This window comes from Octopus bimaculoides, chromosome 8 (assembly GCF_046866305.1).
Source record: "Octopus bimaculoides isolate indiv1 chromosome 8, ASM4686630v1, whole genome shotgun sequence".
Lineage (NCBI taxonomy): Eukaryota > Metazoa > Mollusca > Cephalopoda > Octopoda > Octopodidae > Octopus > Octopus bimaculoides.
In genome coordinates, this window is record NC_142935.1 from 63,075,377 (window position 1) to 63,093,191 (window position 17,815).

General features: G+C 39.4%; 1 protein-coding gene across 2 annotated transcripts in view; it reads left to right on the forward strand.

Moving 5' to 3' along the window:
* The window catches only part of LOC106876185 (protein-L-histidine N-pros-methyltransferase CARNMT1-like), a 182,716-nt gene that overhangs the window by 79,408 nt on the left and 85,493 nt on the right, over positions 1–17,815 (forward strand). For both annotated transcript variants that reach the window (XM_089356628.1, XM_089356630.1), the window contains exons 5-6: positions 2,766–2,944; positions 17,068–17,181. In XM_089356628.1, coding sequence (XP_089212754.1) covers positions 2,766–2,944; positions 17,068–17,181 — 293 coding nt within the window. The remainder of the gene's footprint in view (positions 1–2,765; positions 2,945–17,067; positions 17,182–17,815) is intronic.

A 17,815-nucleotide genomic window follows, 5' to 3' on the forward strand; every position in this document is an offset into this window, starting at 1 on the left:
TGAGTATAATACGCAGGAGATTTTTAGGGGGCTGTTCCTCTGAAAAACCTAAACCATGTGTATAATACGCACCCCTTCTCTAACTTGAGTCAAGGATGTGTATATAACGTCCTTGGTTTGTAAACATATTTACAGTACCGTCGTTTATTATTAATGTATATATAACATAATGCAAACGTGTAGCTTTTTTGTGCACTTTGTGTGCAGAAAATAAAGAAATAACAATAATAACGTCAGTGAAAAATAAATATTAAGTAAATTGCCTTTACATATTTATCACTTTTAAAATTTTGCTTAGAAAATATTTTTCATTTTTAACCTCGTATATTAGTACGCACTAGGGATTTTAACCTTTAAATTTTGGGGAAAAAATGCGGATTATACTCGAGGATTTTCGGTAAGTAGTCTTGGTTTGTGATCCATTGTATCTGTCTATATTGCTAGTCATTGCTAGTCATCTTGATTTGGTCTTACCACCGGAATGAAAGTGGTCACCGTCGGGAGAATGAAGTTGGCCGTGCGCAAGTCGTCTTCACTTTAAACTAAGTCATCGCGCAAGATATAAGTCCTTCTTAAGGATGACTTGATGGTCTTCGTCACTCTAATGGACGAGCGGGGATCTTCTAAATTAAAGGAAATAATAGAATTATCGTCGTAGAATTCACAACGGAAAACAGGAAAAAAAACACAAACAAACAAAAAAAAAGGTGAAATACGAAGGGAGCTAACTCATCTTTTATTTTTATCTTTTATTTGTTTCAGTTGTGAAATTGCGGCCATGCTGTGGCACCACCTTTAAGAACTTTTAGTCGAATGAATCCCTCCCCAGTACTTAATTTTGTTAAGCCTGGCACTTATTCTATAGGTTTCTTTTTACCCAATCGTTATGCTATGGGGATGTAAACACACCAACACTAGTTGTCAAGCAGTGGTGAAGAACACACACACACACACACACACACACACACACACATTGGCTATTTCATAATGTTGAACCATTAATATCTACACATTTTTTTCCATTCACCTTTTTTTCCCTCTTAATCTTTTCTGTCAAAGAGAGTAGGGTTGAAACATAAAGACTTTTCCATTCTTCCTGAGTGTTACACCTGCTTGTTGTTCCTACACCTGTCTTCATCTTTTGTTTTCTATAAATTTGAACTATATATATATATATATACATACACGAAAATTTAGGGTATAAAAAATATCTACCAGCTATGCTAGAAAGAAGAGTCAACTCTCCAAAGCTACATGTTTCTGACTATAAACAAAACATGCACAGTTAATGTAGCGGATATAAGAAAAAAATAGCTCTTACCTTTGCAAAAACACAAAGAAAAGTACAGTTATCTCAGTATCAATTGATTTCACCTTTAGTGTCAAACACTTAGGATCATCAGATGAGCTTACTTCAAATAACTATTTTTTTCTAGATATATACACTACACCCTAAATTTTTATGTATATTTATCTATGTTGGTTAAGCTTGCTGGCCACTTTATTATCATTATCTTTAATAATAATGATCGTCATCATCATCGTTTAATGTCCGCTTTCCATGCTAGCATGGGTTGGACGATTTGACTGAGGACTGGCGAACCAGATGACTGCACCAGGCTCCAATCTGATCTAGCAGAGTTTCTACAGCTGGATGCCCTTCCTAACACCAACCACTCCGAGAGTGTAGTGGGTGCTCTTACGTGCCACCGGCATGAGGGCCAGTCTGGCGGTACTGGTAACAGCCGCGCTCAAATGGTGTTTTTTACGTACCACCTGTACAGGATTTCAGTCCAGTGGTGCTGGCAACGACCTCGCTCGAATGTTTTGTTCACATGCCACCAGCATAAGGGCCAGTAAGGCGACGCTGGTAATGATCATGTTCAAATGGTGCTTTTTGCGTGCCACCGGCATGGAAGCCAGACCGCTGATCTTGCAGTGATCCCACTCGGTTGGTGCTGTTAGCGCTCCACTGGCACAAGTTCCAGTCATTGAATTTGGTTCAGTTTCTATTTCACTTGCCCCATCCAGTCTTCGCAAGCAGAGTTCAGTGTCCAATGAAGGAAGGTTGGCATGGGTGCCAGTCATCGAATTTGATTCGATTTTGATTTTGATTTCGATTACACTTCGCAAGCAGGATTTTGTGTCCAAAGAACGAAAGGTATGCATAAGTGGGCTGGCTACACCTCTGGTAAAGGCCACGGGTTATGGTCTCACTTGTCTTGCTGGGTCTTCTCACACATGGCATATTTCTAAAGGTCTTGGTCACTAGTCATTGCCTCGGTGAGGCCTAATGTTCGAAGGTTGTGCTTCACCACCTCATCCCAGGTCTTCCTGGGTCTACCTCTTCCACAGGTACCCTCAACTGCTAGGCTGTGGCACTTTTTCACACAGCTCTCCTCATCCTCAGCCCTCAGTCAAACCGTCCACCCCATGTCAACATGGAAAGCAGATGTTAAATGACGATGATGATGATGATGATGATAATTGTTAGGGAACTGGGTTGGTGGAATCAGTAGAGCATTGAACAAAATACCTTGTAGTGTTTGTTCTGACTCTTTATGTTCTGGTTTCAAATCCTGCTGAGGTCAACTTTTCTTTCATATTTTCGGGATCAATAAAACAAAGTAACAGTCAAGTATTGAGCTCAATTAATTTTTAAATCCCTAAAAATTGCCAGCCTAAAATTACAAACAGTTATTGTTATTATCCCCACATTTTATATTTACCGTTTTCTATGTCTCTCCCTTTCTCTCTCTCTCCAGATGTCGGGAAGCCAATGCGCATAAACTTTATCCATGGATCCACCAGTGGATTAACAACAAAACTTCAGCTGACCAGATTGAACCGGTCAGCTTTCCTGATGTGAATCCTGCTGATCTCCCAGCCAATTCCAATTTTTCCATGGCTGCTGGTGACTTTTTAGAAGTATATACGGAACCAAGTAAGTAACTGTTTGTTCTTTAACCCTAAAACATTTAAACTGGCCCTGTGCAGCCCCAATATTCTATTGTGTTATGTTTAGCCTTTTAGCATTCAAATTTCATTGTCAATTGGTCTTATGGCAGTCACTTGAAGGAAGATTCAACAGGGGAAGAAGACATGTAGCCTATTGGACAACTTGTTTCCATATAGGTTAACAAATGTTTCCACAAATGTTAACAGATTAAGAATACGCAAGGGTGGGGGGCGTGATGTGTGACATGTTTGCATGAAATCATTGAAGCATCTGGGAGGATGGTCAAACTATACTATCTACAGCAGTGAAACATGGGCTGTGACCATGTGATATGTATGAATGACGACAGCTGTGTAAACAAGCACTGACCTCTAACTGTGGAGGGAACCTGTGGAAAAGGTAGACCCAGGAAGATATGGGACGAGGTGATGAAGCATGATCTTTGAACGTTGGGCCTCATGGAGGCAATGACAAGTGACCAAGACCTTTGATGATATGCTGTGCTTGAGAAGACCCATCAAGTGAAATCATAGTCGTGGCCAGTGCTGGTGTCGTGCAGCTGGCACCCGTACTGGTGGCACATAAAAGGACTTGTGCCAGTGACATGTAAAAAGCACCCATTATACTCTTGAAGTGTTTGGTATTAGGCAGGGTATCTAGCTGTAGAAACCTTGTCAAATCAGACTGGAACCTGGTGCGGCTCTCTGGCTTACATGTTCCAGTCAAACCATCTAACCCATACCAGCATAGAAAGCAGACTCTAAATGATGACAATGATGATGACAAATGTTTTGAATCAATCACACTTTATCTCATAGCTTTGAGATTTCAGTGATGTGTTTGTATATATGTTTGTATATACTAGACATTGTAGGGTAAGTGTGAGAGATTGGAGCTGGTCAGTTTTAACATAAAGCAGGTAGAATATTTTATCCAGATATGGCTGGATTAAAGTTTAAAAGGTTTAACCAGTCAGATCTGGCCTCTTACACCTACCTGGTGATATTCTAAAAATATACAATTACATTATTGAAATCTTGTAGCTTTGAGATCATATGAGATAAAGCCATTTCTGCCTAAATACGGTTATAAATGCTGTGAGATTTTCAACTGTGCATGGTTTGGTTTTTTTTTCTTCAACATTTGAGATCGAAACTGAACCAAATTTGATGACTGGCACCCGTGCCAGTGGAGCGTTAACAGCACCATCCATGCAAGATCACTGCCAGAGCAGCGGTCTCGCTCCCGTGCCGGTGGCATGTTAAAAGCACTTTTTGAGCGCTATCGTTCCCGGCTTTGCCTTACTAGCACCTGTGCTGGTGGCATGTGAACAAAACATTGGCTAACCCCTGTACTGGTGCACATAAAAACACCATTCGAGCGTGGCCATTGCCAGTACCGCTGGACTGGCTCTCATGCCAGTGGCACGTAAAAAGCACCCACTACACTCTCGGAGTGGTTAGCATTAGGAAGGGCATCCAGCTGTAGAAACTCTGCCAGATCAGATTGGAGTCTGGTGTAGCCATCCGCTTTGCCAGTCCCCAGTCAAGTCATCCAACCCATGCTAGCATGGAAAGTGGACATTAAATGATGATGATGATTTGAAGTGGAAATAATGTTTTTTTTATTGTAATTACTGATACGGCTTCAACTAGAAATTTTGATTTTGAAAGATTTATACTCGAAGACTTAAAACTGTAAAAATAAATGAAATAACAGCATCTAGTCTTTGGATGAATCAGATAACGGAAGAATGGTATGGCCATGTGATGTGTATGAATGAGGACAGCTGTGTAAACAAAACTGTTGAAGGAACCTGTGGATATAGTAGACCAAGGAAGATGCTTACACTCTGTCATACATGCACACAGACATTGCACATCCAGCAAAGCATACTACCTTCATTTCTTTGAGACTGAACCCAAAGCCATGTCATTAGGAAGCTATCTTCTTAACCACACAGCCATGCCTGCACTCGCATGCTAGCGTGCACACGCACTATTACACACACAAACATACATTACATATAGCCACACATGTACATGCACACATACATATGCACATCACTCATGGCTGGTTGAATAGTTAATAGAAGTGATTTCTTTTATTGGCTCGACACAGATTTAGGAGGGAAATGAGGTAAATTATGTGTATATGAATATGTGTGTAAACATGTGCTGTGTGTGTGTGTGTGTATATATATACACACACACACACACATTCATATATACACATATATAATATATATATATATATACATATATATTTATGTTTATAATACAAACATATCTTTTTGTGTGGTGTGTGTGTTACATGTTTGTGCAAAGAATATATATATATATATATATATATATATATATATATATATACCAGCACACACACATAAAAAATATACATATTCATATATATACATATATAATATATAATATATATATACATACATACATATATATATATATATATATATATATATATATATATACATATGTATATATTTGTGTTTATAATATGAACACATATTTTTGTGTGGTGTATGTTACATGTTTGTGTGAAGAAAATATATATGTATATTTATATATACATATATGCACATATATATATGTATGTATATATATATATATATATATATATGTCTATCTATATATATATATATACACACACACGTGTATATATACATGTATATATATGTGTATAGCTGGTATCTCGTGATGAGATGATTCTCATTGTTCCACCTCCTACCTGTGCCCACAAATGTGTCAGGTGCAGAGATATGACTTGTCAAATATATATAAAGTCTTTAATTGTGCATGTTGTCATCGTCATCATCGTCATCCCCACCGCCGCCATTTTCACCATCATCACAAGCAGCAACAGCAGCAGGCAGCAAGTATTTGCTTTTGTCCAATCTCTGGCTATATTCTGTTTCAGCATTTTCCTGCGCACACGTGTATATATATGTGTGTGTGTCTGTGTGTGTGAGGCAGTCCTAAACAGCAACAACAACAACAACAACAACAGCAAAAAATATAAGGAAGTGATTTTTCTATGGCTCCAGTATCTCTGTCATATTTACATTTATTTTTGGTGAGAGGAATATTGGAATAAATTTAATGGCATGTGACATAAACATCCACTTGAAGAGAGACTTTTGAATAGATGTCTGCTTCTAATGTGGGATTAAATTCTTCAAATTGTTTAATGGAATAGTAGGGATAGCAGAGCCTTCTGGTTCTTAGCTCATATTCCTCAGTGAAGGCGCATGACTTAATGGTTAGAGCGCTGGGCTCACAATCATGAAGCAGTGAGTTCGATTCCTGGACCAGGTTGTTTGTTGTGCTCTTGAGCAATACACTTTATTTCACGTTGCTCCAGTTCACTCAGCTGTAGAAATGAGTTGTGACATCACTGGTGCCAAGCTGTATCAACCTTTGCCTTTCAGTGGCATGGAGAGGGAGAGGGGTGGCTGGTTTGCATGGGTGACTATTGGTTTTCCACAAACAACCTTGCCCAGAGTTGTTCCTCAGAGGGTAACATTCTAGGTGCAATCCTATAGTCATTCATGACCAAAGGAGATCATTACCCTTTAACCTATGTACATATAATGGTATAGAGAGGACAGGCTGGTATGCATGGGTGACTGCTGGTCTTCCATAAATAACCTTGCCCAGACTTGTGCCTCAGAGGGGAACTTTCTAGATGCAATCCCATGGTCATTCATAACTGAAGGGGGTCTTTATATATATATATATATATATATATATATATATATATATATATATATATATATATATTCTTTATTTAAAAGAAGCAGAAATATAACAAAAGCTGTTACTCAGAGTTTCATGTTCCCGTTCCTCATAGACCAATGAAACAAATCCATTTTTAAAGGTGTATCCTTTAACTAGTTTTGATTATATCGTTATTTCTGTTCTATTTTAACAAAACCTGTCCGACGAACAGGAATGTGAAACTCTGAGTAACAGCTTTTGTTATATTTCTGCTGCTTTTAAATAAAGAATATTACTCTACTTCTGAGGTAGTGAGTTCGATTCCTGGACTCGGCTGTGTCTTGTGTTCTTGAGCAATACACTTTATTTCTCGCTGCTCCAGTTCTCTCAACTGTAGAAATGAGTTTTGACAACACTGATGCCAAGCTGGTTGATTACACTGACCCCAGTATTCAACTGGTATTTATTTCACTGACCCTGAAAGCATGGAAGGCAAAGTTGACTTGGGTGGAACTTGAACTCAACATAAAGACGGACGAAATGCCACTCTGGCATGCTAATGATTCTGCCAGCTTGACACCTTACTGATGCTGAACATTAATTATATTTAGTAATTAGTCAAGAAAACTTAATGCTTAATAGCAGGAAGGAGGGGGAGATGTAGGAAGTATTGTCTGTGCTGATAATAATAATAATAATGATGATGATGGTGGTGGTGGTGGTGGTGGCTGTGGTGATAATGATGAGGGTGATGATGATGATGGTTGTGATGGTGGCGGGAATGGTAATGCAGTGATGTACATTTGATGACGATGGTGATGGTCAGTGTGATGATGATTGTGGTGGCGGTGGTTGTGATGGCTGCAACGACGGTGGAGGTGGTAGTAAAAGTAGAAGTGTGCTGATAGTGATTGTGATGACGATGATGATGATGATGGTGGCGGCAGCGGTGTTAGTGGTGGTTTGTGATTATGATGGACAAATGTGATGATGATGCTGTATGATGTTAGTAATAACAATAGTGATGGCAGTGGTTGTGTGCTGATGGCGGTGGTGGCGGTGGCATGGTGGTAATGGTGGTGGTGGTGGTGTTGGTGGCAATGATTTTGGTTGCGATTCTGATGATTATAGTTGCGACAGTGATTAAAATGGTGATTGCGATGATGATGATGATGATGATGATGATGATGATGATGATGGTGGTGGTGACATGAATGGTGGTTTGGATTGCGATAATGAGGATGGCCACGATAGTGCTGACGGCAAGGGTAATGACACTGAAGATAATAATATGGTAGCACAGCATATGGATGAAGATGGTGATGGTGATGGTGTAGTAGCTGTGATGATGATGATGATGATGATGATGATGATGATGATGATGATGATCATGGTCGTGGTGGTGGTAGTGATGATGATGATGGTGGTGTGGTGATGGTGGTGGTGATGATGATGGTGTTGGTGGTGATGGTGGTGTTGATGATGGTGGCAGTGGTGGTGGTGGTGGTGATGATGATGGTCATGGTGATTGTGATGGTGTTGGTGGTGTTGGTGGTGGTGATGATAATGGTAGTGCTGGTGATGGTGGTGGTGGTGCTGCTGATGATGGTGGTAGCGGCAGTGGTGGTGATGATGGTGGTGGTAGCGACAGTGGTGGTGATGATGGTGGTGGTGGTGATGGTGGAGGTGGTGATGGTAGTGGTGGTGGTGATGATGACGACGATGATAGTAGTGATGACAATGATGGTGAGGGTGACGACACAGTTGTGGAGATGGAAATTACATTGCCGATAGTAGTGGTGGTGGTGGTGGTGGTAACAGTGAGGGTAATGGTACTGAGGTTCATGAGGGTGGCGGCAGCGATGGTATTACAATGAGGCTGGTATTTTGCTGGTGGTGCTGGGGTTGCTAATGGTAAAATATCCCTTCACCTTTCTATAATACCATCACATAGATAAAATCAATGTGAGGTATTGTATGTATGTATGTATGCAAGCATGTATGTATGTATGTATGTACGTCTGTATGTATTTGTGTATATGTATATATGTAGGTGAGTGTATGTTTGTGTGTATATATGTGTGTATATATGCTGATGTTGATGATGATGTTGGTAGTGGTTGCGGTGGCAGTGATCATGATGGTTGTGGTGATGGTGGTGGTGATGATATTTATATATATATATATATATATATATATATATATATATGAACCCCCAACCCCTAACTCTCTCACGTTATATATATATATATATGTGTGTGTGTGTGTGTGTGTGTGTGTGTATGTGTGTGTGTGTATGTTCATATGTATGGAATATGTATGTTTGTGTGTTTGTCTGTATATATGTATGTCTTTATGAATTACGTTTATATATGTGTATGTATGTAGGTATGAAGCATGTATGTATGTATGCATATATATATATATATATATATATATGTGTGTGTGTATGTGTGTCTGTGTCTTTGTATGTAGGTATGATGTATGTGTGTGTGCATATATGTATGTATGTATGTATGTATGTATGTATGTATGCTTGTATATACGAAATATGTATGTATGAAATGTATTTATATGTATGTCTTCTGTATGTATGTATATATATGTGTGTGTATGTATACATATAAGTATATATGCTGTGTATGTGTGTGTGCATATATGTATGTATGTATGCTTGTAGGTATGAAGTATGTATGTATATCTGTATGTCTGTATGTATGTATGAAATGTATTTGTATGTATGTATGTATGTCTTTTGTATGTATATATATATGTGTGTGTGTGTATGTATGTATGCATATAAGTATATATGCAACTGTCTTATCTCAACTGCCACAGCAGTCACTAATCTCTCTCTATTTCTCGGTCATTTGGTAGAAACTGTAAAACCCCAGTGACCTCCCAGCGAGAGAGAGAGAGAGAGTTTCTTTATTGAAACGATACTCCCCCTCCCCTGCCGCCTTCCTTTCATACGTTACCCTCCACCCCTATCCCAACCCCACTCCCCCATCCACCACTGCATCTCCTCATCACGCTTCGCCCACCCCGCTCGCTCACATTCACTCCACATGCAACTTCCTCTTCCTAAACCCCCCTCCACCCTCCACCCCTTCTCCACCCACTTCCTTTCCGCGTTCTCTTCCTTCTGGTGCTCCGCGATGGTAAGAAAAAGCCAAGCTCGAACTGTTTAAGTGTGGAATGTTGCACAACAGCTCTGCATGTGCGCACGTTCATGCGTTTTGCAGGTGAACGTACGCATTAGCTGAATCAATAACAGCAATTTAAGTGCACTTTCTTTTGCATCATTTGCATCTAATTGTTTTTTTTTTTTTATTGTTTCTGCTTCTTGTTGTTGCTGTTAGTATTGTTGTTGTTGTTGTTGTCAGCTCAGCTTTTTTTGAATTTTTTATTTTTTATTTATATGTTTAGTAGTTGAATTAATCATAGCTCTTCTGTGAGTTCTTGTTAAGTTTTAATCTAAGCTAATTATTATACAGGAGGCGGTGAATTGGTAAAGTCTCATTAGATCTTCACATGTGATGCCTTGTGGAATTTGTTCTTGGCACTCTGCACTCTGTGTCCTTCCTCTCCGAAATTGTAAGGTGTGATCTGAAATGAGATTTGGTTGCTATTTCTAATTGGTTCAGTGATCATGTAACACCTTTTTCATTGACTCGATTGGGACTTGGTAGAGAAAGAGAAAAAAAGACAACAACAAAATATCATGTATGTAGCAGAGAGAGGTGATGAACACTCTACAAGTGGGTTCAATCCCACTTTGATCCCTTATTGTACTTTCCCTACATATTTTACTTGTTTTAGTCATAGGACTGTAGATGTGCCCGGGCATTGCTTTAGCTCTTTAGCATTCAGATTATTCTGTCACACGTAAAGGGTAAGGACCCCCTTCGGTCATGAATGACCATGGGATTGCACCTAGAAGGTTTCCCTTCCGAGGTACAAGTTCAGGCAAGGTTGCATTATGGAAGACCAGCAGTCACCCATGCATACCACCCTCCCTTCTCTGCATCATTATATGTACATAAGGTAAAGGGGAAAAACCCCTTCGGTCATGACTGACCATGGGATTGCACCTAGAAAGTTACCCTCCCAGGCACACAAGTCCGGGCAAGGTTGTTCATGGAAGACCAGCAGCTGCCCATGCATACCGGCCTCCCCTCTCCATGCCACTGATGTTATCCAAGGGAAAGGCAAAGGGGCCGATACAGCTTGGCACCTGTGACGTTGCAACTCATTTCTACAGCTGAGTGAACTGGAGCAATGTGAAATAAAGTGTCTTTCTCAAGAACACAACACAGCCTGGTCCGGCAATCCACTTTTTCTTTCGTTCTTCAGGTGTTTGTTTTTTGTTATTGTTTCTGCTTGTTGTTGTTGTTGCTGTTAGTGTTGTTGTTGTTGCCAAAACCTTGTGAGTGGATTTGGTAGACGGAAACTGAAAGAAAGCCCGTCGTGTATCTATATATATATATATATATATATATATATATATATATATATATATATATATATATATATATATATATATATACACACACACACCCACACACACACATATATATATATATATATGTTTTGTTCGGTGTAGCCTTCTGGTTCGCCAGTCCCCAGTCAAATCGTCCAACCCATGCTAGCATGGAAAGCGCACGTTAAATGATGATGATGATGATACCCACTACACTCTCTGAGTGGTTGGCATTAGGAAGGGCATCCAGCTGTAGAAACTCTGCCAAATCAGATTGGAGCCTGGTGTTGCCATCCGGTTTCACCAGTCCTCAGTCAAATCGTCCAACCCATGCTAGCATGGAAAGCGGACATTAAACGATGTTGATGATATACAGTCTGTCATACCGGCCATGACGAAGGGAAATAGCCCTGAAACTCGAGTCGCCTTTATATTTATATATTTGATCCTTTATATTGAACACTCAATATTTCATCTACATTCAATACTTTCTTTCATGGTGCCATCCGTTTTTATTTTATTTTATTTTATCGGTGGTGCACCAGCATGACCGCAGCCAACACATAAATAAATAAAAATAAAATATTGTATATTATATTATATATTGTATATTCCATATTCTATACCCCACATTGGTTCTGCAGGAATATAAATAAAACATAAAAAACAGACAGTGTTGGAACTCTTTTAAACAAAATAATATATTCCTCTATACACAATCATACAAAAAAACCACCTTTTTTGTATTTATTTTTACTCGCATATATATATATGTATGTTTGTATATATTTATGTATGTGTCTGTGTTTGTCCCCCCCACACAGTTGCTTGCTAACCGATGTTGGTTTGTTTATGTCCCCATAACTTAGCAGTTCATAAATAAAGTACCAGTCAAGTAGTGAGGTGACAGGGTGTTATTCTTTTCTCAATCTCTCTCTTTTTTTCTCTCTCTATCACAGTTTCTCTTCTCTGAGGGACTGGTTTGGTTCTTATTTCTGAATACTCTGTAAACTAGTACAACATAGAATGCAGTCATCTTGTATCGAGATTCATCAACTGGCAGCAATTCTTCTGGCGCCATGATGTAAATGATGGTAATTAGACAAAAAAAAGGCATTTTTTGTCAAAAGATTCCATCTTAATCTGAATTCAACAATTAGTCAAAACGACTAAACCTTGTTAGCACTCTCTCTCTTTCTCACTCTTTTCTCTCTCTCTCTTGCTCTCTTCTTCTTGCTTTCTCCTACTCACTTTCTCTTACTCTTATTTTCTCTTGTTCTCTCTCTTTCTTCCTTTCTGTTTCTTGGTCTCTCTCTGTCTTAGTCTTTCCCTCCCTCTTTCTCTTAATCTTCCCACTCTCTCTTAGTCGTTCCCTCTCTCTGTCTCTTAGTCTCTCTCTCTTTCTTAGTCTCTCTCTCTTTCTTAGTCTCTCTCTCTTTCTTAGTCTCTCCCTTTTTCCTTCTCCCTCTCTTAGTCTTATCCTTTCTCAATCTTACCCTCTCTTTCTTAGTCTGTTCTTCAGTCTTTTTTAGTCTCCCCCTCTCTCTCTCTCTCTTAATCTCTCTCTTTTTCCTAGTCTCATTCTTAGTCTCATTCTTAGTCTCTCTCTCCCTCTCTTAGTCTTTCTTTCTCCCTCTCTTAGTCTTATCCTCTCCCTCTCAATCTTACCCACTCTCTCTCTCTCTCTTAGTCTGTTCTTCCTCTCTTTCTCCCTCTTACTTGCTACTTTTTGATGACCTTCACTCCATAAAATCCCATGTATTTTCTCTTTCCACCTTGTTGCTAACACACCTGTTTATCCCCACTAGACTTAATCCTAACACCTGTGTATGTTTCACTCTACACACACACAGACATGCACACATTTTGATGCACACCCGCCTACCCCACACAAACATGCATGCACACCCACACATCCACACATGCAGACACTTATACAGAATTTCTCTTCAGCACCACCTTCCGTCAGCACAGCCAACACCCCCTCCTCCACCATGATCATATCATCATCATCATCATCACCATCCCCAGCGTAACCACCACCACCACCACCATCACCTCTCCCACAGGACAGTAGCATTTTAATATACTTGTGAAAAAATAATCACTGTCACCAGTATAGCAGCTTCAACCACTACAACAACCATCACCACTATAACAACAACCACCACAATAGCAACGACGGCGGCAACATAAAATGTCTTGGCTGTCATTCTCCACTCTCCCCTTTTGGTGTGTCTGACACAAAATCTCTAGGTTTTAAAAAAATTTTCAGCATTTTTATCTCATTAAGCAGGCATTTCTCCTCCCCACTCTCTCTCTCTCTCTCTCTCTCTCTCTTTGCAGAGGCCCTGCCACCTTCCCACCCCACCCAGTGTCAAGGTCCTATTAGCATTTCTTATCGAATGTCTTAATTAGTGTTTATTACTGATTAATTTCTACCAGAAGTTTTAATTAATACCAGAGGGAACCGTGTCAGTGATCGAGATGCTGAAATGCAACAAAAGTTTTTTTGACACTTCCTTCATAACGGAGAGAATATTAATAAGTTAATGAAAAGTGAATATAACGGGTTTTTGTGTGGCCTTAACACTTTTAGCGTTTAAACTAGCCATATCTGGCCAAAGTACTCTCTGTGTTTTATGTTGAAACTGGTCAGATCCAGCCTCTCACACTGGCCCTAAAAATTTTGAAGCCATAATATAATGAATGATTTATTCAAAACATGAATAAATAAGCATTACATCATCATCATCATCATTATCATATAACATCCATTTTCCATGCTGGCATGGGTTGGACCGGTTTGACTGAAAACTGGTAAGCTGCATAGCTGCACCAGGTTCCAGTCTGATTTGGCATGGTTTCTATGGCTGGATGCCCTTCCTCATGCCAACCACTCCAGGAGTGTAGTGGGTGCTTTTTACGTGCCACCTGCATGAGTGCCAGTTATGTGACGCTGGCGTCGGCCATGACTTCGATCTCACTTGGCTTCACAGGTCTTGGTTCCGGTCACTTGTCACTACCGGAATGCTTAAAGGGTTATATGACCAAAATGTCTTTTTTATGAAGAAATAGTTTTAATTTCAACACAGGCACAGGAGTGGCTGTGTGGTAAGTAGCTTGCTTACCATTTTTGGCAGGTACTTGATAACACCACAATGCCAAATTTTGCCCATTTTCAAGAAAATTGGCTACTAATTATTTTTGAAATCTTCTTTGAACAGTCAGACGTCAGTTGATCTGGAAAGAAACAATTCTCTTATTAATAAGGAAAGTTGATATTAATGCCTGCAAGATTTCACACCTTTAGCTTCACTTCATAATTAGCCTTTGGACTTTTCAGCCCACCCTCGTGTGTGTGTGTGTGTGTGTTTGTGTATTTGTACATATAATTCTTTTTTGGAATATTGGTTCATGAAGTCAAAAATAATAGTATGTAACTATTGGGTTGAAAAATCCATCTTTTTGGAGAGAAAAAGTCGATTGCTTACAGATGTACACACATGCATGCATGTGCACGCACGCATGCACAGAGACTCCATCTAAGAATATCTGAAGAAGGAATCGTATTCCTAAATATCATCGGACTATAGATAACTAAATTACAACAGGTATATAGTCCATTTTTTTTGTATTATAGTGCATTGTTATACCATTCAAAACTTTTTGTTCTTTACAAACAATACACAATGCTTCAAGCGAACTACAATACTCACCTGTATTTATTGTGTTTATATTCAAACTCGAACAGTGAAATATATATTAGGTATTATGGGTAAGACTGTACTGCTTGTAATGAGAACAGAATGGATCAATACTTCATGAGTCTGAAATCCCAAACTTCCAGTGTATATAAAAATGCTGGACATGCCATTAATGATGTGTGTATACCTCACACCCCTTGTGTCCAAGCCATATTTCAAAGAACCATCCAGAAAATAGACTGAAGTCATTAGTAGCTTTCAAAATTGTGTCTTTCAAGTTACACTTCGTGTGTAGATACAAATTGCATTGTTCTCTTGTACATTGCATAGAAGCAGCTGCTACGTCATGAATTGTTTCACCCAAGGGATAGCATTTATCCATTTCATTTTAAAAGCTTCCTGGTTAAAATGTGACATGTCACAGCTTCATTGTCGTTGCTGCCATGCATGTCTGTTGAGTAGCATGGCAACGAATGGCTTTGGGAAATTGTTTTAGAATTTGGATTAATGCCGCCATTATCATCATCGTTGTTGTTGTTGTTGTTGGTGGTGGTGATTTTGTTGTTTGTATATCTCCAGCTCAGCTCTGATCAAGTACACTTATGACCAAAGGGAATTCTAGCTATGGCCATCCCATTTTTATTATTTTTTGTTATTCTACTTTTCAGTCATTGTCTATCTAGGACTATAATATCCAGTGTAACTTTCCTCTCACTCTCCCTCTCTCTTTTTAAATGATAATGTATGATTTGAGAGAGTTTTAACTGCTATTTCTATCAGGCCAAGCAATCATATACAAGCTCCTACTTTTGCTTATTCTGGAGTGATGTCTTAACAAAGACGCCCTTAAGCAGGAGTGGTGGTGTGGTAAGAAGCTTGCTTCCCAACCACATGGTTTCAGGTTCAGTCCTACTGCATAGCACCTTGGGCAAGTGTCTTCCACTGTAGCCTCAGGCCACCAAAACCTTTGAACTTAGAGCGTAGCAACGGGTGAAATACTGCTAAGCATTTTCCCCTCCATGCTAATGATTCTGCCAGCTCGCCACCACCACCACCACCATAATAATAATAATAATAATAATAATAATAATAATAATAATAATAATAATAATAATAATAATAATAATAGTATGCCCGGATGCAGTACCAGGCAGTGGCTCTCATGGCTTCTGATCTTAATTGATTGGAAGTGTTATCATGTACATTGTTTTCTCTTCGTATAAAAGATGGGCTACAGCAAATATTCTGCTTAATACCACAGATTTGCTTGTCAGTTGTTTGACTTTAACCAGTTGAGCATGTCCTTTGGTGGCTGACGATATGTGCATCTCTGATCATGAGCAGAGGTAGTGGGGGAACATCATAGCCATGTGTTGAGAGGAATTCTTTGGAGTTTGAATAATTCACCTTTGGAAACATGGGTGTTTTGCTCAACATCCTTAAACAAACCTTATTCAGGGACCTTTTGAGCGGGATGGGCTATTCGACCTGAAGAAAATTCTAACTGGGCCCCCACCTGCGAGGTCATGCACTGTTTATCTTGATATGAGATCACCATGTCGCGCACATATGGATGTGATGCATGTGCCTGGTGTACCCTCATCAGACGGGTAGTCATGATGGGTATATTGGGCTTTGTATATTTTACCCCAGTGTCACTTTGATGGCATGCACTGCTTGCTCACTCAATAATAATAATAATAATAATAATAATAATAATAATAATAATAATAATAATAATGATAATAATAATATTTTTTTGGTTTGTATTTCCATTTTCTTTGCCATAGTAATTTTCAGTGGCCATACACCATCACCACCACTGCCACTATTTGTAATACCACTTCAACATACCTACCACCACCACCACCATCATCATCATCATCTATGTGTGTCGTGTGTGTGTATGTTTGTGTAAACCCTTGTCTTGGCATATCACAAGAGGGTTGTTAATGAGTGAATTGTTCATTTCAAGTCTTCAATAAAGAATGTTCCCGGGAAATATTACCTTGCGTGGAAACAGACGAGGGTTAATGACAGCAAGGGCATCCCGGCCATAGAATATCTATCTGCTTCATCAAATTTCTTGTGACTCATGCAAGCCTGGACATCAAACAATAATGATGACGAGAATGATGACGCTTACGCACACAACACAATGACCTCTTCTCTTTTGTTCTTTCTCTCCAGATTCCTGGGACTGTGTTGCTACAGTATTTTTCATTGATACTGCTCACAATATCATATCATATGTGGAGACAATATGGAGAATCTTAAAACCTGGAGGTTTCTGGGTGAATTTAGGTAAGACACACCGTTTTCTTCAATTTGTTTGTTTTGTTGTTTTCCACCCTCAGTCGACCTTTCAGCATTTAGACTGGCCATATCTGGCCCAAATAAGACCCCCTTCAGTCATGAATGACCATGCAATTGCACCTAGGAAGTTCCATTCCAAGGTACGAGTCCAGACAAGGTTGTTTGTGGAAGACCAGCAGTCACCCAAACATACCAGCCTCCCTTCTTCACACCATTATATGTACATAGGGTAAAGGGTAAAGACCCCCTTTGGTCATGACTGACCATGGGATTGTACCTAGAAATTTTCCTTCTGAGGCACAAATCTGGGTAAGGTTATTTATGGAAGGCCAGCAGTCACCCATGCATACCAGCCTCCCCTCTCCACACCAGCGGTGTTATCCAAAAGAAAGGCAAAGGTTGATACAGCTTGGCCTGGGGTTATATTTTAAGACGCTTGCCCAAGGTGCCACACTGTGACATATAAACATGCGTTTCCATGCATGAATGTGTTATGAATGTTGGTAATCCACACGTGTTGCTGGTTTAAGAAAGTGGTGAAAATGTCATTCCTTCATTGGCTGGTTGCTTTATGCTTTTGAATAATAAAAGAAAAATCATTTCATTCCTCCAAAAAAAAAAA